The 25,222-nt window shown below is 40.8% G+C and overlaps 1 protein-coding gene across 3 annotated transcripts in view; it reads left to right on the top strand.

Annotated features, from left to right (window-relative positions):
* Positions 1–25,222, top strand: part of DYSF (dysferlin) — a 441,189-nt gene that overhangs the window by 146,715 nt on the left and 269,252 nt on the right. For all 3 annotated transcript variants that reach the window (XM_077280344.1, XM_077280346.1, XM_077280345.1), the window contains exons 17-22: positions 1,050–1,085; positions 11,116–11,231; positions 11,427–11,540; positions 12,986–13,163; positions 20,508–20,632; positions 20,941–21,047. In XM_077280344.1, the coding sequence (XP_077136459.1) occupies positions 1,050–1,085; positions 11,116–11,231; positions 11,427–11,540; positions 12,986–13,163; positions 20,508–20,632; positions 20,941–21,047 (676 nt within the window). The remainder of the gene's footprint in view (positions 1–1,049; positions 1,086–11,115; positions 11,232–11,426; positions 11,541–12,985; positions 13,164–20,507; positions 20,633–20,940; positions 21,048–25,222) is intronic.

The following is a 25,222-nucleotide window of genomic DNA, read 5'->3' as shown; positions in this document are numbered from 1 at the left end:
CCACCACCGTGGCAAGTTTATCAATGAAACATTTCCATCTCTTACCATCAGCAGGGCGCTCATACATGGACTGCACCATGAAGTAATAAAGCAGCAATCAGATCCCTCGTCCTATGTAACAATTGTATTATCTGTGGATGCATCGGTAATATATTGGCTATTTATGAACACCTACCTGTCAGTGGCCATAAATATAATCATTTTTTTTACTTGGTGAAAATGCCACTGTTTTTCTGAATCCAGCGTGGTTTTTCTTTTAATCCTGCTGGATCCTGGTGAAAAATAAAAAACAAAACTAATTAAAAGAAAAAATAACTCCCAACGTTTTTTACGTGCAGTACCACTTTCTACCACCATGCTTTAGTATTTTTTTTCCATTGAAACCAATACAATAGCGCCACCAGCTGACTGATTACAAAATTAAATTTAGTAAAAGCCAAACTGTGTTGAAGTTGGAATCACATGTTCATTTTTGTGCATCTGTTTTTTTTTTTGGAGGAAACTTTATGTAATATAAATGTTGTCAGTATCGAGCAGCCTTACCTGACTCCTTGTTTAGAAAAGTCCATTAACGTTGTGCTCAGTCTGATGTCTACAATTTATGTGAATTTACACTAAAAAAGTAATAAATACATTAATAATCCCCCTACACACATCTAAATCCAGTGCTTCCCTTCACATATGAAGAAACTGCCAGCCTGCAGCCACCACTAGGGGGAGCTCACTTAGTAGGACTTTCTACATCCACCATTCCTGTGTACTGAGCTCCCCCTAGTGGTGGCTGCAAGAAAATGCTGTAGCTCTATGTTAGGAAGCCTTAGTTTAGAGCCGGTGGCCCTTCTCATCAGGGGCCCCATGTTGTGAGTGGCTAATGCTTGTCATTCTTTTATTTTTATGAGTAGTTGATTAACTCCTTCATGCATTGATCCAGTTCATCTGTTTGCATTGATTCTAATCCACCATGTAATATAACGGACTGATTAATAATCTCCATTCATGTTGCATCATTTACATCGTCTCTAACCAAGACCTGTTTCTTTGTGCTGCAGATGAGACCACGGGAAAGGCGTCCGCGGTTCCTAACTGTACGTCCTATGAGATGTTCTTTACATTCTGGTCATTAATTCTCTTACCATTTATATCCTGTGTGACTGTAAGGATCGGCTTCAGTAGCGGGGGCTGTACGGTGGTCCCGGTGAACCCTCGCAGCTCCAGAGCTCCGCAGATTACATTTATTGGTTGTGATCAGGGGTCTCCATTCATAGGTTTGAGGCATAACACAGAGCTGCCAATCTCACCAAAGTCCCGCCCACGCGGAGCTGCCCAGCATAGTACGCACTGGGTACAGCTCAACTAATAGTGATGGTCACCGGGACTAACATCACAAGAATTTATTGGTTGTGATCAGTAATCTCCATTCATAGGTTTGAGGCATAACACAGCTGCCAATCTCACCAAAGCCCCACCCACGCGGAGCTGCCCAGCATTGTACGCACTGGGTACAGCTCAACTAATAATGATGGTTGCTGGGACGAACATCCCAGGACCTCACAAAGGTCACCAGGACTGTCCTATGTGTGTACCTTTAGTATCTGCCCTATTAGGGGCTTGGGTATCTCTATATACACAGTCAGAAAATCTGCCAGGAAAGAGAAAGCCAGCATAATGCTATGAAATAATAAGAATTACAATATTATTATTTAATAGTATTTAATACAATTACTATTTAAATAAAACGTTAAAAAGTTGTGTAAATAAATAAAAAAATAAATAAAAAAATGTAGAAAAATGAAATAATATTATTATTATTATTATTATATATAATAAAATGCATTTAACATGAAATGACTCTCACACTACCTATGCAGCTAAATCTATATATTTTATGTAGGAAATTTATGAAAGCATTAAAACAATATAATAATAATGTAATTAAAATAATATATATTTTTTAAAATATTAATTCTAGGAATAATAATAAAAAGTTTAATATTTATATATGTAAAATGTATTAAAAATGTGTTAGTTTTTTTTAAAATGTATTAAATGAAAAACTATACAAAAAACGTAATTCCTATTGCGCCTGGACAATCGTTGCAGGTAGCATTTGGCTTTAGGGTGCGGTTTACAGAGCAAAAGGAATAGAGCTATTAAATTTAAGTATTTAATCTGAAAAGTAGGCAGTGTTTATAAAAATATACAAAGATGTTACAAAATGGACTAAACAATGCGGTATATACAATTACATAAAGTATAAAGGAATAGCAAAAGAAAAGTACTAAACCTGTGCCACGGAAATGTGGCAGATTTATTATAGAGGGAGGCCTGTACAGGTAAAAAGTACAGAACTCATATGTGGTCTGGAATGGGATGGGACAAGGCTCCCAAAAATGAACAGATCTCCAACATTCAGGATATCTTCTCCCCTGGAGGTCCCAGGTGGGAGATAATAATGCCATATTTCCTTTTAGTATTTTATCTTTCCATAGATAGGAAATATGGCATATATGTTAAAAAAACAAGACTGGAAAGACAGCAGTCTGTGGCTCTCTGACATAGGAAGCCAAGGGCCATAAATCTGTCGCTGACATGGCTTTATAGATTCTACAATTACATCTACGACATATTATTTTTTAAGGCTATGTGCACACGTTCAGGAGTTTTCGCATTTTTTTCCGCATTTTTTTGGCGGTTTTCCGCATAAAAATGCTAAAGAAAGCTTACATTAAGCATCCTATTATTAGAATGCAATTTTTGTGCACATGTTGCGTTTTTTTTCCCGCCAAAAAAACGCATCGCGGAAAAAAACGCAGCATGTTCATTAATTTTGCGGATTTTTCGTGAATTTCCCACTATATTATTGCATTGGGAAGTTCTGGAAAAAATCAGCAAAAAAAAAAAGCTCAAAAAAAGCGTGAAAAAACGCGTGCGGATTTCCTGCGTAAATACTCCGGATTTGCTCAGGAAAATTCTGCACACTTTCATGGGCACATAGCCTAAAAAAGTTGCCTAAAATGAGAAAAAAAAACCACATCTATATACATAACTTTATACAGGTCGGTAATGAAAGAAATAAAAGAAAAGTATAGTAACAATCCTGAAATAAAATTAAATTATAAAATTAAATTACAAATATCCACTAAAACACTGTTATTACATTTTCTTTTTTCGATTATTATTATCGTTAATAATAATAATAATAATAATAATAATAATATTAAAAAAGTTATTTTTTTGTCATAAAATATATTAAAACTATGTATAAAATAAAAAACAATCTACAAAACAAAAAAAAACACTGCTAGAAACTTTATGTAGGTCAGTGATAAATGGAGGTAAAAATGTATAATAATAATGTAAGTAATTAACGTAACAAAGTTTTAAAAAAAGTTTTAATAATATCTTTTTTTTTTTTTAAAAAAAGGTATAAAATGAAAAAGAACCCCACATTTATGTGTATATATACAGATATATATTCTTTATAGAGGTCGGTAATGAAAGAAGAAGTAAAGGGAAACATATAGTCATGTAGTCATAATGATGAAATAAAAACACATTCTAAAAATATTTTTTGTAGATAAAAACAAAATAAAAAAGACACAACGTATCTGATCCCTCGTGTGTAACATACACGTCTTCTATCGATAAAAGATGCAGAAACGATCACAAAGAATTTATTTTTTCTTTTTGCTTCTATGGCCAGAATGAAATGAATAAATATTGTGAAGGTTTTCATTCCCCTAAAGTTCTGCATTCAGTCACTTTTGATGCAAAAAATAAAAAAAAATCTAAAGAAATCCCATTTTCTCTGTGTATGGCGGCGTTCCCACCCAGCCGACTGCGCCACTTTATGTGACCACTAGCAGAATTGTGATTGCAGCTCTGGATGTGAGTGGAGCATAGGATGGGGTACAGCTCCGTCCCTCCGTAGCACCGGTACGCGGGGTGAGGCTTGTCCGCTGCTGTCACTGCGGCACACACCACCAGTTTGCTGCGTAGCTCGGGGTCCACATCATGAGGACGTCTGGAGCCTCGGGGCGGTCACTGATTATACGGGTGGTGACGATATAAGACGCTAATAATCCAACAGGAGACATTTCTACATTATTATTGGAGGAGACTTTCTTGCAGGAGACTTAGCTCTGCCAGACCACTATGTACAGGTCCTGCCCTCCTTCTTTACCACCATTATTATGGATCAAGACAAATCGTTTTTACACACAGTCTGCAGTGGTAGGGTACAGGATAATGACACTGGGGGTACAGGATAATGACACTGGGGGTACAGGATAATGACACTGGGGGTACAGGATAATGACACTGGGGGTACAGGATAATGACACTCGGGGTACAGGATAATGACACTGCGGGTACAGGATAATGACACTGGGGGTACAGGATAATGACACTGGGGGTACAGGATAATGACACTGGGGGTACAGGATAATGACACTGGGGGTACAGGATAATGACGCTGACACTGGGGGTACAGGATAATGGCACTGACACTGGGGGTACAGGATAATGACACTCGGGGTACAGGATAATGACGCTGACACTGGGGGTACAGGATAATGACACTGACACTGGGGGTACAGGATAATGACACTGACACTGGGGGTACAGGATAATGACACTGACACTGGGGTACAGGATAATGACACTGACACTGGGGGTACAGGATAATGACGCTGACACTGGGGTACAGGATAATGACGCTGACACTGGGGGTACAGGATAATGACACTGACACTGGGGGTACAGGATAATGACGCTGACACTGGGGGTACAGGATAATGACGCTGACACTGGGGGTACAGGATAATGACACTGACACTGGGGGTACAGGATAATGACACTGACACTGGGGGTACAGGATAATGACACTGACACTGGGGGTACAGGATAATGACACTGACACTGGGGTACAGGATAATGACACTGACACTGGGGGTACAGGATAATGACACTGACACTCGGGGTACAGGATAATGACACTGACACTCGGGGTACAGGATAATGACACTCGGGGTACAGGATAATGACGCTGACACTGAGGGTACAGGATAATGACGCTGACACTGGGGGTACAGGATAATGACGCTGACACTGGGGTACAGGATAATGACACTGACACTCGGGGTGCAGGATAATGACACTGACACTCGGGGTACAGGATAATGACACTCGGGGTACAGGATAATGACGCTGACACTGAGGGTACAGGATAATGACGCTGACACTGGGGGTACAGGATAATGACACTGACACTCGGGGTACAGGATAATGACACTGACACTGGGGGTACAGGATAATGACACTGACACTGGGGGTACAGGATAATGACACTGACACTGGGGGTACAGGATAATGACACTGGGGGTACAGGATAATGACACTGACACTGGGGGTACAGGATAATGACACTGACACTGGGGGTACAGGATAATGACACTGGGGGTACAGGATAATGACACTCAGGGTACAGGATAATGACACTGGGGGTACAGGATAATGACACTGGGGGTACAGGATAATGACACTGACACTGGGGGTACAGGATAATGACACTGACACTCGGGGTACAGGATAATGACACTGACACTGGGGGTACAGGATAATAACACTGACACTGGGGGTACAGGACAATGACACTGACACTGGGGGTACAGGATAATGACACTGGGGGTACAGGATAATGACGCTGACACTGGGGGTACAGGATAATGACACTGACACTGGGGGTACAGGATAATGACACTGGGGGTACAGGATAATGACACTGGGGGTACAGGATAATGACACTGGGGGTACAGGATAATGACACTGACACTGGGGGTACAGGATAATGACACTGGGGGTACAGGATAATGACACTGACACTGGGGGTACAGGATAATGACACTGGGGGTACAGGATAATGACACTGACACTGGGGGTACAGGATAATGACACTGACACTGGGGGTACAGGATAATGACGCTGACACTGGGGGTACAGGATAATGACACTGACACTGGGGGTACAGGATAATGACACTGACACTGGGGGTACAGGATAATGACACTGACACTGGGGGTACAGGATAATGACACTGACACTGGGGGTACAGGATAATGACACTGACACTGGGGGTACAGGATAATGACACTGACACTGGGGGTACAGGATAATGACACTGGGGGTACAGGATAATGACACTGGGGGTACAGGATAATGACGCTGACACTGGGGGTACAGGATAATGACACTGGGGGTACAGGATAATGACACTGACACTGGGGGTACAGGATAATGACACTCAGGGTACAGGATAATGACACTCGGGGTACAGGATAATGACGCTGACACTGGGGGTACAGGATAATGACACTGGGGGTACAGGATAATGACACTGGGGGTACAGGATAATGACGCTGACACTGGGGGTACAGGATAATGACACTGGGGGTACAGGATAATGACACTCGGGGTACAGGATAATGACGCTGACACTGGGGGTACAGGATAATGACACTGGGGGTACAGGATAATGACACTCAGGGTACAGGATAATGACACTGACACTGGGGGTACAGGATAATGACACTGGGGGTACAGGATAATGACGCTGACACTGGGGGTACAGGATAATGACACTGACACTGGGAGTACAGGATAATGACACTGACACTGGGGGTACAGGATAATGACACTGACACTGGGGGTACAGGATAATGACACTGACACTGGGGGTACAGGATAATGACACTGACACTGAGGGTACAGGATAATGACACTGACACTGGGGGTACAGGATAATGACACTGACACTGGGGGTACAGGATAATGACACTGACACTGGGGGTACAGGATAATGACACTGACACTTGGGGTACAGGATAATGACACTGGGGTACAGGATAATGACGCTGACACTGGGGGTACAGGATAATGACACTGACACTGGGGGTACAGGATAATGACACTCAGGGTACAGGATAATGACGCTGGGGGTACAGGATAATGACACTGACACTGGGGGTACAGGATAATGACACTGACACTGGGGGTACAGGATAATGACACTGACACTGGGGGTACAGGATAATGACACTGACACTGGGGGTACAGGATAATGACACTGACACTGAGGGTACAGGACAATGACACTGACACTGGGGGTACAGGATAATGACACTGACACTGGGGGTACAGGATAATGACACTGACACTGGGGGTACAGGATAATGACACTGACACTGAGGGTACAGGACAATGACACTGACACTGGGGGTACAGGATAATGACACTGACACTGGGGGTACAGGATAATGACACTGACACTGAGGGTACAGGACAATGACACTGACACTGGGAGTACAGGATAATGACACTGGGGGTACAGGATAATGACGCTGACACTGGGGGTACAGGATAATGACACTGACACTGGGGGTACAGGATAATGACACTGAGGGTACAGGATAATGACACTGACACTCGGGGTACAGGATAATGACACTGGGGGTACAGGATAATGACGCTGACACTGGGGGTACAGGATAATGACACTGACACTGGGAGTACAGGATAATGACACTGGGGGTACAGGATAATGACACTGACACTGGGGGTACAGGATAATGACGCTGACACTGGGGGTACAGGATAATGACACTGACACTGGGGGTACAGGATAATGACACTGGGGGTACAGGATAATGACACTGACACTCGGGGTACAGGATAATGACGCTGACACTGGGGGTACAGGATAATGACGCTGACACTGGGGGTACAGGATAATGACACTGACACTGGGGGTACAGGATAATGACACTGACACTGGGGGTACAGGATAATGACACTGGGGGTACAGGATAATGACACTGGCACTGGGGGTACAGGATAATGACACTGACACTGGGGGTACAGGATAATGACACTGACACTGGGGGTACAGGATAATGACACTGACACGGGGGGTACAGGATAATGACACTGGGGGTACAGGATAATGACGCTGACACTCGGGGTACAGGATAATGACACTGGCACTGGGGGTACAGGATAATGACACTGACACTGGGGGTACAGGATAATGACACTGGGGGTACAGGATAATGACACTGGCACTGGGGGTACAGGATAATGACACTGACACTGGGGGTACAGGATAATGACACTGACACTGGGGGTACAGGATAATGACACTGACACTGGGGGTACAGGATAATGACACTGACACTCGGGGTACAGGATAATGACGCTGACACTGGGGGTACAGGATAATGACACTGACACTGGGGGTACAGGATAATGACACTGACACTGGGGGTACAGGATAATGACACTGACACTGGGGGTACAGGATAATGACACTGGGGGTACAGGATAATGACACTGACACTCGGGGTACAGGATAATGACACTCAGGGTACAGGATAATGACACTGACACTGGGGGTACAGGATAATGACACTGGGGGTACAGGATAATGACACTGGGGGTACAGGATAATGACACTGACACTGGGGGTACAGGATAATGACACTGACACTGGGGGTACAGGATAATGACACTGGGGTACAGGATAATGACACTGACACTGGGGGTACAGGATAATGACACTGACACTGGGGGTACAGGATAATGACACTGGGGGTACAGGATAATGACACTGGGGGTACAGGATAATGACACTGACACTGGGGGTACAGGATAATGACACTGACACTGGGGGTACAGGATAATGACACTGACACTGGGGGTACAGGATAATGACACTGACACTGGGGTACAGGATAATGACACTCAGGGTACAGGATAATGACACTGACACTGGGGGTACAGGATAATGACACTGACACTGGGGGTACAGGATAATGACACTGGGGGTACAGGATAATGATAATGACACTGGGGGTACAGGATAATGACACTCTGGGTACAGGATAATGACACTGACACTCGGGGTACAGGATAATGACACTGACACTGGGGGTACAGGATAATGACACTGGGGGTACAGGATAATGACACTGGGGGTACAGGATAATGACACTCTGGGTACAGGATAATGACACTGACACTGGGGGTACAGGATATTGACACTGACACTGGGGGTACAGGATAATGACACTGACACTCGTGGTACAGGATAATGACACTGACACTGGGGGTACAGGATAATGACACTGACACTGGGGGTACAGGATAATGATGCTGACACTGGGGGTACAGGATAATGATGCTGACACTGGGGGTACAGGATAATGACACTGACACCGGGGTACAGGATAATGACACTGGGGGTACAGGATAATGACACTGGGGGTACAGGATAATGACACTGGGGGTACAGGATAATGACACTGACACTCGGGGTACAGGATAATGACACTGACACTGGGGGTACAGGATAATGACACTGACACTGGGGGTACAGGATAATGACGCTGACACTGGGGGTACAGGATAATGACACTGACACTGGGGGTACAGGATAATGACACTGACACTGGGGGTACAGGATAATGACACTGGGGGTACAGGATAATGACACTGGGGGTACAGGATAATGACACTGACACTCGGGGTACAGGATAATGACACTGACACTGGGGGTATAGGATAATGACACTGACACTGGGGGTACAGGATAATGACACTTGGGGTACAGGATAATGACACTGGGGGTACAGGATAATGACACTGACACTCGGGGTACAGGATAATGACACTGACACTGGGGGTATAGGATAATGACACTGACACTGGGGGTACAGGATAATGACACTGGGGGTACAGGATAATGACACTGGGGGTACAGGATAATGACACTGGGGGTACAGGGTAATGACAGGGTACAGGATAATGACACTGGGGGTACAGGATAATGACACTGGGGGTACAGGATAATGACACTGGGGGTACAGGATAATGACACTGACACTGGGGTACAGGATAATGACACCGACACTCGGGGTACAGGATAATGACACTGACACTGGCGGTACAGGATAATGACACTGACACTGGGGTACAGGATAATGACACTGACACTGGGGGTACAGGATAATGACGCTGACACTGGGGTACAGGATAATGACACTGACACTGGCGGTACAGGATAATGACGCTGACACTCGGGGTACAGGATAATGACACCGACACTCGGGGTACAGGATAATGACACCGACACTCGGGGTACAGGATAATGACACCGACACTCGGGGTACAGGATAATGACACCGACACTCGGGGTACAGGATAATGACACTGGCACTCGGGGTACAGGATAATGACGCTGACACTGGGGTACAGGATAATGACACTGACACTCGGGGTACAGGATAATGACACTGACACTGGGGGTACAGGATAATGACACTGACACTGGGGGTACAGGATAATGACACTGACACTGGGGGTACAGGATGATGACACTGACACTGGGGGTACAGGATAATGACACTGACACTGGGGGTACAGGATAATGACACTGACACTGGGGGTACAGGATAATGACACTGACACTCGGGGTGCAGGATGATGACACTGACACTCGGGGTACAGGGTAATGACACTGACACTGGGGGTACAGGATAATGACACTGACACTGGGGGTACAGGATAATGACACTGACACTGGGGGTACAGGATAATGACACTGACACTGGGGGTACAGGATGATGACACTGACACTCGGGGTGCAGGATAATGACACTGACACTCGGGGTACAGGATAATGACACTGACACTCGGGGTACAGGATAATGACACTGACACTCGGGGTACAGGATAATGACACTGACACTGGGGGTACAGGATAATGACACTGACACTGGGGGTACAGGATAATGACACTGACACTGGGGGTACAGGATGATGACACTGACACTCGGGGTGCAGGATAATGACACTGACACTCGGGGTACAGGATAATGACACTGACACTTGGGGTACAGGATGATGACACTGACACTTAGGGTACAGGATAGTGACACTGACACTGGGGGTACAGGGTAATGATGGTGACCCTTGGGGGTATGTTACGAAATAAATATTACTACATCTTGGGGTTGTTGTTTCCATGATTGTCATTTTGGGCCGTGGTCTCTTTGATTCTAGTTGATGACACTTTGGGATTCCTTCCAACCTTCGGACCGTGTTACGTGAACCTTTATGGAAGTCCGAGAGAGTTTACAGGATTCCCGGATCCCTATGAAGAGCTCAATATGGGGAGGGTAAGATGCCATTCCCACCACTATAGGGAATTTAATAGTCATTTTTTGGCCACAATTTGAGATTGACGCTGCTGGGAAACTTCTTTCCTGAAGTTCTTGGCCGTCTTGGCTCATCCACCACTGTTCTCAGTTTTCAGTTCTCTCTATAAAGTCACCGCGTGTCCCATACTTTGGCCTTTCTCTTCTGTCTGGTAGGGGGAAGGAGTCGCCTACCGAGGACGTGTCCTGCTGGAGCTGGAGACCAAACTGGTGGAACACACAGAACAGAAGGTGGAGGACATCTCCTCCGATGACATCTTACGCGTTGAGGTAATGACAGCTTCTCTTGAATGAAATGACTTCCGTAAAGCAGGAGGCACATCTGGTAATTCCTCCATCCCCCCTCAATGATTTCTTACCCTTTACCTGGGAATGATTTGTGGACTGGAACATTCACTCTTAATCAGGAAGACCGAAATTACCGTAATTGGGCTGCGGATGTTTTTTTTTCTTCTCCAAGTCGGAATTCCACCTGGAAAGGAGCAATTATGTTCTGATTGTTTGTACAAGTCAAATCTACAGTTGTGGGGAGGTTTGATGGACTATGTGATGGATCCTGGGGGCTACGAGTGTTGGAGCCGGTCTTGTGTTCATGGAACTATCCTACGTAAAACCTTGGGAGTTAGAAAGTGATAAAACAGCGCTAGTAATAACGTTACATTGTCGTAAAGATCCCACAATTTTAGCTTGGTCTTTTGATAGTAGATCTTCTTATATTGTGGTCTTCACTGTATCACATCCCGACAAGTTTTTTTTGTGTCTAATTGTAATGGTCAGTAAGATGTAGGTTGGCCGTAGACCTTAGATGCTTCCTTAGTTGACGCCTCTTTCTCCTGACTTCCCCATACTCCTGCATGTCCGGCCATGTGCTGTCATTGGGAAATAAGAATAAGGTGCTGCCTCATGTTTCGTTCGATGGCTCAGGAATTTATAGGATTGGCCATGTTGAAATCCGACACGCTTGACCCTTGTTTCTCTCCTAACATCTGCCACCAGTGGAGGATTCTCATACAATTACATGGTTGGCGGTTTGGTAAAGGGCATGGGGAATTTAATGTTGGATATTAGCCTGTAACTACCTTTTGGGTCCTCCTGATACACTGTTGCGCACTGGGAGGTGGCGGAGAGTGGTGGGCACCAGTGGGCACCCTGATGGTCTTCATCGTTTAGATGAAAATACGACCAGTTAGTAGGAAGACCAGTTTTGCTACTTCACAGCTTCCATAAGTTTGTACTTGGACTGCAATAAATGAAAAAACATCAAACAATTATTTTTTCACCCTCCCCGGGTCCAGCATTGAATATCTGCTGCTACTCCCAGTGTCTGACGTCAGGTCCACGTCGCTGCAGCCAATCAGTGAGCTCAGCGGCTTGAAGTCGCTAGTGCCGTTAACTCCATCAGAGCCACCGAGCTCAATGATTGGCTGCTGATAGGACGCCACTGCTGCACCATGGACAGCCTTGGAGACTCAGCACCGGACCTGGGGAGGGGGAGTAACGCTCAGATAGATTTTTTTAAACAAATTGCAGCCGAGGGATAGGGTTATTCTGAAACCATAAAACCCCTATAAATTGTCGCCCTTGTCTTAGTTTTGTATCTGGTAATGGCTGGTTGCTCACCCGCCTTTCGGGAAGCTGCGGTCCTGACGCCTATCATGGTGTGAGCCGATCACCTATGTATAATAACACCGCAGACATATCATTGTATCATCCAGAAGTATCTCCGGAGGAGGAAGTACTGCCTGTTCGCCGCCTTCTACTCGGCGTCCATGCTCCAGGATGTAGATGACGCCATCCAGTTTGAAGTCAGCATTGGGAACTACGGCAATAAGTTTGACACCACCTGCCTCCCCCTGGCCTCCACCACGCAGTACAGCAGAGCGGTGTTCGATGGTGAGTGTACGACGTGTCAGTAATCTGCAGGGCGGCCGTGCTCAGAAAACGAGCTGCGCACAATCTGCCGGACGGTCATAAATAAACTGATGGCGGCAAACCTGGAGAGTGTATACGGCACGTTCAGCGAGACGCCGAGTCCTGGGCTAATGACTCCAGAGCTGTTCCTGCATAATGTGCAGATCTCCCAGCAGAAGAAATTACGACATACAATAATATACAGTATATAACTGCAGCCCAAGTCACCCGTCAGAAGACGTAGTGGGCAGAAAATACCGCACCAGTGCCATGTACCGTCATAACACCACATCTGTGCTCTCCGGGCTAAGGGAAACCAGTGTGGTACTACTCATATAGATTACTCAAATACTCCAATCTAGTAGTTGTATTACTGTACATAGGGGCAGTATTATAGAAGTTATATTCTTGTACATAGGGGGCAGTATTATAGAAGTTATATTCTTGTACATAGGGCAGTATTATAGTAGTTATATTCTTGTACATAGGAGCAGTATTATAGTAGTTATATTCTTGTACATAGGGGACAGTATTATAGTAGTTATATTCTTGTATATAGGGGCAGTATTATAGTAGTTATATTCTTGTACATAGGAGCAGTATTATAGTAGTTATATTATTGTACATAGGAGCAGTATTATTGTAGTTATATTCTTGTATATAGGGGCAGTATTATAGTAGTTATATTCTTGTACATAGGGGCAGTATTATTGTAGTTATATTCTTGTACATAGGGGCAGTATTATAGTAGTTATATTCTTGTACATAGGGGCAGTATTATAGTAGTTATATTCTTGTACATAGGAGCAGTATTATAGTAGTTATATTATTGTACATAGGAGCAGTATTATTGTAGTTATATTCTTGTATATAGGGGCAGTATTATAGTAGTTATATTCTTGTACATAGGTGCAGTATTATTGTAGTTATATTCTTGTACATAGGAGCAGTATTATAGTAGTTATATTCTTGTACATAGGGGCAGTATTATAGTAGTTATATTCTTGTACATAGGAGCAGTATTATAGTAGTTATATTATTGTACATAGGAGCAGTATTATTGTAGTTATATTCTTGTATATAGGGGCAGTATTATAGTAGTTATATTCTTGTACATAGGTGCAGTATTATTGTAGTTATATTCTTGTACATAGGAGCAGTATTATACTAGTTATATTCTTGTACATAGGAGCAGTATTATAGTAGTTATATTCTTGTACATAGGAGCAGTATTATAGTAGTTATATTCTTGTACATAGGGGCAGTATTATAGTTGTTATATTCTTGTACATAGGGGCAGTATTATAGTAGTTCTATTGTTGTACATAGGGAGCAGTATTATCGTAGTTATATTCTTGTACATGGGGAGCAGTATTATAGTAGTTATATTCTTGTATATAGGAGCAGTATTATAGTAGTTATATTCTTGTACATAGGGGCAGTATTATAGTTGTTATATTCTTGTACATAGGGGGCAGTATTATAGTAGTTATATTCTTGTATATAGGGGCAGTATTATAGTAGTTATTTTCTTGTACATAGGGGGCAGTATTATACTAGTTATATTCTTGTACAAAGGGGCAGTATTATAGTAGTTATATTCTTGTACATAGGGGCAGTATTATAGTTGTTATATTCTTGCACATAGGGGAAGTATTATAGTAGTTCTATTGTTGTACACAGGGAGTGGTATTATCGTAGTTATGTTCTACTACATAGGGGCAGTATTATAGTAGGTAAATTCTTGTACATAGGGGGCAGTATTATAGTAGTTATATTCTTGCACATAGGGGAAGTATTATAGTAGTTATGTTCTTGTACATAGGGGCAGTATTATAGTAGTTATATTCTTGCACATAGGGGGCAGTATTATAGTAGTTATATTCTTGCACATAGGGGAAGTATTATAGTAGTTATGTTCTTGTACATAGGGGGCAGTATTATAGTAGTTATATTCTTGCACATAGGGGAAGTATTATAGTAGTTATGTTCTTGTACATAGGGGCAGTATTATAGTACTTATATTCTTGTACATAGGAGCAGTATTATAGTAGTTATATTCTTGTACATAGGGGCAGTATTATAGTAGTGATATTCTTGTACATGGGAGCAGTATTATAGTAGTTATATTCTTGTACATAGGGGAAGTATTATAGTAGTTATATTCTTGTACATAGGGGGCAGTATTATAGTAGTTATATTCTTGTACATAGGAGCAGTACTATAGTAGTTATATTCTTGTACATACGAGCAGTATTATAGTAGTTATATTCTTGTACATAGGGGCAGTATTATAGTAGTTATATTCTTGTACATAGGGGCAGTATTATAGTAGTTATATTCTTGTACATAGGGGCAGTATTATAGTAGTTATATTCTTGTACATAGGGGCAGTATTATAGTAGTTATATTCTTGTTCATAGGGGGCAGTATTATAGTAGTTATATTCTTGTACATAGGAGCAGTACTATAGTAGTTACATTCTTGTACATAGGAGCAGTATTATAGTAGTTATATTCTTGTACATAGGGGCAGTATTATAGTAGTTATATTCTTGTACATAGGGGCAGTATTATAGTAGTTATATTCTTGTACATAGGGGCAGTATTATAGTAGTTATATTCTTGTACATAGGGAGCAGTATTATAGTAGTTATATTCTTGTACATAGGGGGCAGTATTATAGTAGTTATATTCTTGTACATAGGGGGCAGTATTATAGTAGTTATATTCTTGTACATAGGGGCAGTATTATAGTAGTTATATTCTTGTACATACGAGCAGTATTATAGTAGTTATATTCTTGTACATAGGAGCAGTATTATAGTAGTTATATTCTTGTACATAGGGGCAGTATTATAGTAGTTATATTCTTGTACATAGGGGCAGAATTATAGTAGTTATATTCTTGTACATAGGGAGCAGTATTATAGTAGTTATATTCTTGTACATAGGGGGCAGTATTATAGTAGTTATATTCTTGTACATAGGGGCAGTATTATAGTAGTTATATTCTTGTACATAGGAGCAGTATTATAGTAGTTATATTCTTGTACATAGGGGCAGTATTATAGTACTTATATTCTTGTACATAGGGAGCAGTATTATAGTAGTTATATTCTTGTACATAGGGACAGTATTATAGTAGTTATATTCGTGTACATAGGGGAAGTATTATAGTAGTTATGTTCTTGTACATAGGGGCAGTATTATAGTAGTTATATTCTTGTACATAGGGGCAGTATTATAGTAGTTATATTCGTGTACATAGGGGAAGTATTATAGTACGGTAGTTATGTTCTTGTACATAGAGGCAGTATTATAGTAGTTATATTCTTGTACATAGGAGCAGTATTATAGTAGTTATATTCTTGTAAATAGGGGCAGTATTATAGTAGTTATATTCTTGTACATAGGGGAAGTATTATAGTAGTTATATTCTTGTACATAGGAGCAGTATTATAGTAGTTATATTCTTGTACATAGGGGCAGTATTATAGTAATTATATTCGTGTACATAGGGGAAGTATTATAGTAGATATATTCTTGTACATAGGAGCAGTATTATAGTAGTTATATTCTTGTACATAGGGGCAGTATTATAGTAGTCATATTCTTGTACATAGGGGCAGTATTATAGTAGTTATATTCTTGTACATAGGAGCAGTATTATAGTAGTTATATTCTTGTATATAGGAGCAGTATTATAGTAGTTATATTCTTGTACATAGGAGCAGTATTATAGTAGTTATATTCGTGTACATAGGGGAAGTATTATAGTAGTTATATTCTTGTACATACGAGCAGTATTATAGTAGTTATATTCTTGTACATAGGGGCAGTATTATAGTAGTGATATTCTTGTACATGGGAGCAGTATTATAGTAGTTATATTCTTGTACATAGGGGAAGTATTATAGTAGTTATATTCTTGTACATAGAGGGCAGTATTATAGTAGTTATATTCTTGTACATAGGAGCAGTACTATAGTAGTTATATTCTTGTACATACGAGCAGTATTATAGTAGTTATATTCTTGTACATAGGGGCAGTATTATAGTAGTTATATTCTTGTACATAGGGGCAGTATTATAGTAGTTATATTCTTGTACATAGGGGCAGTATTATAGTAGTTATATTCTTGTACATAGGGGCAGTATTATAGTAGTTATATTCTTGTACATAGGGGCAGTATTATAGTAGTTATATTCTTGTTCATAGGGGGCAGTATTATAGTAGTTATATTCTTGTACATAGGAGCAGTACTATAGTAGTTACATTCTTGTACATACGAGCAGTATTATAGTAGTTATATTCTTGTACATAGGGGCAGTATTATAGTAGTTATATTCTTGTACATAGGGGCAGTATTATAGTAGTTATATTCTTGTACATAGGGGCAGTATTATAGTAGTTATATTCTTGTACATAGGGAGCAGTATTATAGTAGTTATATTCTTGTACATAGGGGGCAGTATTATAGTAGTTATATTCTTGTACATAGGGGGCAGTATTATAGTAGTTATATTCTTGTACATAGGGGCAGTATTATAGTAGTTATATTCTTGTACATACGAGCAGTATTATAGTAGTTATATTCTTGTACATAGGAGCAGTATTATAGTAGTTATATTCTTGTACATAGGGGCAGTATTATAGTAGTTATATTCTTGTACATAGGGGCAGAATTATAGTAGTTATATTCTTGTACATAGGGAGCAGTATTATAGTAGTTATATTCTTGTACATAGGGGGCAGTATTATAGTAGTTATATTCTTGTACATAGGGGCAGTATTATAGTAGTTATATTCTTGTACATAGGAGCAGTATTATAGTAGTTATATTCTTGTACATAGGGGCAGTATTATAGTAGTTATATTCTTGTACATAGGGAGCAGTATTATAGTAGTTATATTCTTGTACATAGGGACAGTATTATAGTAGTTATATTCGTGTACATAGGGGAAGTATTATAGTAGTTATGTTCTTGTACATAGGGGCAGTATTATAGTAGTTATATTCTTGTACATAGGGGCAGTATTATAGTAGTTATATTCGTGTACATAGGGGAAGTATTATAGTAGTTATGTTCTTGTACATAGAGGCAGTATTATAGTAGTTATATTCTTGTACATAGGAGCAGTATTATAGTAGTTATATTCTTGTAAATAGGGGCAGTATTATAGTAGTTATATTCTTGTACATAGGGGAAGTATTATAGTAGTTATATTCTTGTACATAGGAGCAGTATTATAGTAGTTATATTCTTGTACATAGGGGCAGTATTATAGTAATTATATTCGTGTACATAGGGGAAGTATTATAGTAGATATATTCTTGTACATAGGAGCAGTATTATAGTAGTTATATTCTTGTACATAGGGGCAGTATTATAGTAGTCATATTCTTGTACATAGGGGCAGTATTATAGTAGTTATATTCTTGTACATAGGAGCAGTATTATAGTAGTTATATTCTTGTATATAGGAGCAGTATTATAGTAGTTATATTCTTGTACATAGGAGCAGTATTATAGTAGTTATATTCGTGTACATAGGGGAAGTATTATAGTAGTTATATTCTTGTACATAGGAGCAGTATTATAGTAGTTATATTCTTGTATATAGGAGCAGTATTATAGTAGTTATATTCTTGTACATACGAGCAGTATTATAGTAGTTATATTCTTGTATATAGGAGCAGTATTATAGTAGTTATATTCTTGTATATAGGAGCAGTATTATAGTAGTTATATTCTTGTACATAGGGGCAGTATTATAGTAGTTATATTCTTGTACATAGGAGCAGTATTATAGTAGTTATATTCTTGTACATAGAGAGCAGTATTATAGTAGTTATATTCTTGTATATAGGAGCAGTATTATAGTAGTTATATTCTTGTACATAGGGGCAGTATTATAGTAGTTATATTCTTGTATATAGGAGCAGTATTATAGTAGTTATATTCTTGTACATAGGAGCAGTATTATAGTAGTTATATTCTTGTCCATAGGAGCAGTATTATAGTAGTTATATTCTTGTATATAGGAGCAGTATTATAGTAGTTATATTCTTGTATATAGGAGCAGTATTATAGTAGTTATATTCTTGTATATAGGAGCAGTATTATAGTAGTTATATTCTTGTACATAGGAGCAGTATTATAGTAGTTATATTCTTGTACATAGGGGCAGTATTATAGTAGTTATATTCTTGTATATAGGAGCAGTATTATAGTAGTTATATTCTTGTACATAGGAGCAGTATTATAGTAGTTATATTCTTGTATATAGGAGCAGTATTATAGTAGTTATATTCTTGTACATAGGAGCAGTATTATAGTAGTTATATTCTTGTATATAGGAGCAGTATTATAGTAGTTATATTCTTGTACATATGAGCAGTATTATAGTAGTTATATTCTTGTACATAGGAGCAGTATTATAGTAGTTATATTCTTGTACATAGGGGCAGTATTATAGTAGTTATATTCTTGTATATAGGAGCAGTATTATAGTAGTTATATTCTTGTACATAGGGAGCAGTATTATAGTAGTTATATTCTTGTACATAGGGGCAGTATTATAGTAGTTATATTCCTGTACATAGGAGCAGTATTATAGTAGTTATATTCTTGTACATAGGAGCAGTATTATAGTAGTTATGTTCTTGTACATAGGGGCAGTATTATAGTAGTTATGTTCTTGTACATAGGGGCAGTATTATAGTAGTTATATTCTTGTATATAGGAGCAGTATTATAGTAGTTTTATTCTTGTACATAGGAGCAGTATTATAGTAGTTATATTCTTGTACATAGGAGCAGTATTATAGTAGTTATATTCTTGTACATAGGGGCAGTATTATAGTAGTTATATTCCTGTACATAGGAGCAGTATTATAGTAGTTATATTCTTGTACATAGGGGCAGTATTATAGTAGTTATATTCTTGTACATAGGGGCAGTATTATAGTAGTTATATTCTTGTACATAGGGGCAGTATTATAGTAGTTATATTCTTGTACATAGGGGGCAGTATTATAGTAGTTATATTCTTGTACATAGGAGCAGTATTATAGTAGTTATATTCTTGTACATAGGGGCAGTATTATAGTAGTTATATTCTTGTACATAGGAGCAGTATTATAGTAGTTATATTCTTGTACATAGGAGCAGTATTATAGTAGTTATATTCTTGTACATAGGGGCAGTATTATAGTAGTTATGTTCTTGTACATAGGGGCAGTATTATTGTAGTTACCTAGGGGGTAGTATTTTCTATTGCTTACATGACTTTGTAATTTGTCCACCTTTTTTTATTTTAGGCTGTCAGTATTACTACCTCCCATGGGGCAATATCAAGCCTGTTGTTGTCCTTTCTTCTTATTGGGAAGATATCTGGTACAGGACTGATACACAGAACATTCTCCTTCATGCTGTGGACACTCTGGTAAGACGTGGATCATTTTGTAAAGGTTTCTGATTTTACTGATGTTTTCTGATACTAATTAGCTGTAAGTTCCCTGTTCTCCGTTCATGAGCGTTATCTCAGACTGATACTTGAATGAACTGTGACATTAGTGGTGACGATCACCGACACATTTGGTATCTCAGATTGTCACTGCGCTGGAACGTTTAATTCCTTATTGCCTCCGTCTGTATGTTTCTTGTAGTTTAGGATATGCCCATGCTGAGAGGGGCTGTGATTTGTCTGTGGTGCACTTTCCTTGTGATTATCTCATCCTTTTCTGTCTGCAGGAAGGGAACTTGGAGAAAGTTCACCTTGCAAATAAAGCAAAGTGTTCCCCATACGACCTGGACAAGTTGGTCACCCGTCTCATTGACGACGTCATCAGTGACTGCAGGTACATCTGCTCGTATTAGGTTCAAAGGGCAAATGTTTCAAGTATTAAAAGACGTCAGTCAGGTCAGAAATCGATGTAAGTGACTTTTTAAGGAGGTTTTCTCAACATCTCAACATCATAAATGACTAAAATTGCAGAGTTCTTGTGAAGCCAAGCACCTTTGTAATTTATATCTTAAAAATTCTCTCTGTTGAAAAGAAGAAGAACAGAGGGTGTGATGAAGCCGCACCTCGCTACCCCGCCTAACGTCACCATTACGTCCGATGGATCATGTGGTACGCTCTCCTCACTTGCACCAACGTGACGTTCTGCACCCCCCGGGGGCGCGTAAGGTCAGCGTAGCACAGTTTTTCCCAGACACCCCATGTCCACAAGGGCCTAGGAATGCACGGGGAGTGAGAGGATGTGGCCCACGCAGTCACTGACGTGGCACCTCACTTGCTCACTACCCTAGTAGGCTGATGGGCCCCTTTTACTAGCACTAGTGAAGGAAAGCACTGCCAGCCTGCTAGGACTGCCACCGGTTGCTCCTTGGATATAATCCATTAACGGGATTACAGCGGGCCAGAAACCAACCCCGGTAGCATGAAAAGATAAGCCGAGAAATGGACGTGTGGATTGAGATAAAAGAGCAGACAAAGGTGAAATAAATATTTAATTGTTCTGAGCTCACACTTGACAAAACACTATATACACAATGGTTGTACATATACAATGGTTACAAATTCAAATACAATAGTGGTAGGCCAAAGTATGCAGAATATAAGAGTCAGTCACCAGTTTGATTAAAGGCCTGGCTTGTGGGGGAGGGGCTGCCACATGGGAGGCTGTTAGTCCCCTCTATACCCTGGCTTCTCCCCACACGATGTGTCGTCATGAACTCCCCAGAGAAAAAGCAATAGACCTTGCTTTACCCTTCCCTTTGCATCTTGCAGGTAAAAACGCCAAAACCTAAGATGGGTCATAACTCCTTAATGGACTGTCCTAGGGAGGCAGTTTGGGCACCATTGAATCAGGCCTGGCCCCTGCTACACGTTGAGACCAAACAAAGCTTTGCTACCTGGCTCCTACTATCAATTCTACGTATCTCCACACCCTGGCATGCCAGAGTGGATCGAGACCCTGGAAGGCATTCGGCCCTTTCCAGAGATCTCAAAAATGTAACCCGGTGTGTGGCTAGGACGTACAATAAATCCATATTCTCCTAGCTGTCTGAATGAAGTAGTTACACCGCATGGGCTTAACAGGAGCTCTTCCTGTAGGATTTTGGACACTAGCTAAGCTGGTGTGGGTGTAAATTTCTTCTTTGAAGCTGAGAAGGCTGGACCCCTTGCTGAGACAGGTGTCCTGTTACAGATGCACAAAGGAAGGGAGTTTTATAATCCCATGCCAAATAAGATACAAATGATTTACATTAAATTATATCTCCAACATTCTTCACAGAGGGATTTTTAATTTTAGAGTTAGTGCTCATTGCGCAACATAGTTAAATTTATCGGCCACCACCGAAGTCTGTCAAAGGTGAACGGTCTCATAGCCAAATCGTGTCTTTGAGACTCGCTTACAAGCACTTCTCCAGTCTCTTCACTCATCTGATGCTATATATGCCAAGTTGCCTTTCACAGATGTAGTTAGGGGTTTGGCTCAGGGGGGAAGGCGAAACATCTGAGGTGTCCCCTAGCCAGGTAACCCTACCAGTATGGTGACGCATCCTTATACTGGATGTAGGAGAACCTCAGCAGATGGCTGTTAACAAAAAATCTCTACACAAAGACAAACACTGATATTACCACCATATGATGCCATATAGTGTTAGATACCAGTCCTGCAGAACATAAGGGAGATTACAGTATTACAGAGTTACAGATAACGACTTACCACTGACGTCCTTTCTGATGGAATCGTTCACTTTTCCCGTCTTTTCCATCTGGCCCAGACCGACATGACAACGTCTCCAGTCAGGACTCGTCTGCAGAGAATACAACAAAGACACATCTGACTTCTCATATTCCAGCCCCATCACCATCTATTCCTGTCACGATTCACACCGTGACCGTCACCCCTACGTCACGGATCGGGGTGACTTTAGACCAACAGACGGCTATCACATGTGCAGGGGGGCTTATCTTAGTTATCCCTCCACTGCCACAATGTGATAAAAAAACACACACAAGGCTATTGACCTCTTAGTTTACAGCAGGGGCTTATTTTAGGTATCCCACTGCTCTTCAATATACCATGAACTGCAGGGATCTATGAATATCCCGCTTACAGTTCCACTTAAACCTTGCAGCTCTCTGGCACCCCCCTTACTGTCAGATCAGATTAGGTACTGCACCTAGGGTAATTGGTCACCAGAAAGGCTGCCTGCTATGTACTGGCTATTGGGCACGCTGCAGCGACGCGATAAACTACTCCCACTCAGGCAGGAACAATAATTATCAACGCCGCAGTCGCTACAATGACACCCAAAGGCCGGCACAGTACGGTATCACTGCCACCAGCTTCGATTAAACGGGTCCGAAGCTAACCCAACACAGTAGCGTAATTCCCTTCAGGAGACAGAGTACGTTTTAGAGCATGAAGAACGAACTAGTATTTTAAAAATTTTACTCCGAAAGAAGGCAGTGTTTTTATATAAAAAAAATATTACACGGATGTTACAGAAGAGACAATTGAAATATGTACAAGGTAATTATAAAAAACAGGGATTACAATAACAAATAACACTTACATGTGGTCAGATCATTTGAGGCAACCAGGCTAGTGGGCGGAGTTCCCATATGTCCCAATTCATCAGGGTTAGCAGTAAGATCAGACTCACACAGGCTCTTCAGGTAAAAACTAACTGCTCAAAGCCTGGCAGACACTTATAACCCGCAGCCCGTGACATCACCAAAAGGGCTGGCTTATCCAGACCCTCCTCTCTCTTCAGTCTTAGTAATTCAACCTTAAATTTGCCTAATTTCTATAACTCCACTACAACACATGTCATAGTCATAACAAACCCAGCATTCATCTCGTATTAACGTTGGCATTCTAATGAGATCAAATATGTCCTATTTGTGATGCATAATTACCGAGAAATCCTTACTTCTTTACCAGATGGAGTTAGAAGCTCAGGCTTACAGTGAGGGATAGATCCACCGAGGGAGAATCCAAATATGTGTATTTATTATTTTCCTATCTTAAATCGTTTGCCTAATATCTTACAATAATGGAACAAAAGACCCTCATGGATTCTAGAGATTTCTAATCCAATTTACAGGAGAGCAATGAGTCAAAAAACACCAACAATACATTAATATCTCAATCAATTATTTTTATTTGGTAACAAAATACATAGCCATTTTTAAGTTACATGGGTCTCAATTAATGTTTTGTGAATCACACACAAAGTGTTAAAACATGACCCAGGAGGGAGCGTACGGGACTAAAAAATGGAACCATATACTCTAATAGTCAGACTATACCTAGTGACAATGCTGCAGCTCTAAAGTACTGTGTAATAGACTGCCATTTGCAGTTTCATTATTCTACCGCAGCAGCGTCACCTATGTATTAGATAATACTCATGGTTCCTCCCTATATACATTGAAACAATGTATCACGACAATGTATCACAATGTATCACGACATCACGGATACGCGAAACGCGCGTTGGGGTTACTGACGCAGGTCGGAACGTACTTGGGACCTCATTATGGGTAATTATTGCCTTTGTTTCAATGTATATAGGGAGGAACCATGAGTATTATCTAATACATAGGTGACGCTGCTGCGGTAGAACAATGAAACTGCAAATGGCAGTCTATTACACAGTACTTTAGAGCTGCAGCATTGTCACTAGGTATAGTCTGACTATTAGAGTATATGGTTCCATTTTTTAGTCCCGTACGCTCCCTCCTGGGTCATGTTTTAACACTTTGTGTGTGATTCACAAAACATTAATTGAGACCCATGTAACTTAAAAATGGCTATGTATTTTGTTACCAAATAAAAATAATTGATTGAGATATTAATGTATTGTTGGTGTTTTTTGACTCATTGCTCTCCTGTAAATTGACTTATTGATGAGTATTTAACCTGCATGGGTACATTATAAGTGTCTGGTGTCGTATAGAAAAATATTTAGAATTGAGAGTCCTCAGTGGTTGATACCTTTTAATGGCTAA

The sequence above is a fragment of the Ranitomeya variabilis genome, chromosome 1, assembly GCF_051348905.1.
Source record: "Ranitomeya variabilis isolate aRanVar5 chromosome 1, aRanVar5.hap1, whole genome shotgun sequence".
Classification (NCBI taxonomy): domain Eukaryota; kingdom Metazoa; phylum Chordata; class Amphibia; order Anura; family Dendrobatidae; genus Ranitomeya; species Ranitomeya variabilis.
Note: the sequence above shows the minus strand (reverse complement) of the source record. Positions and strands in the feature narration are given on the sequence as shown.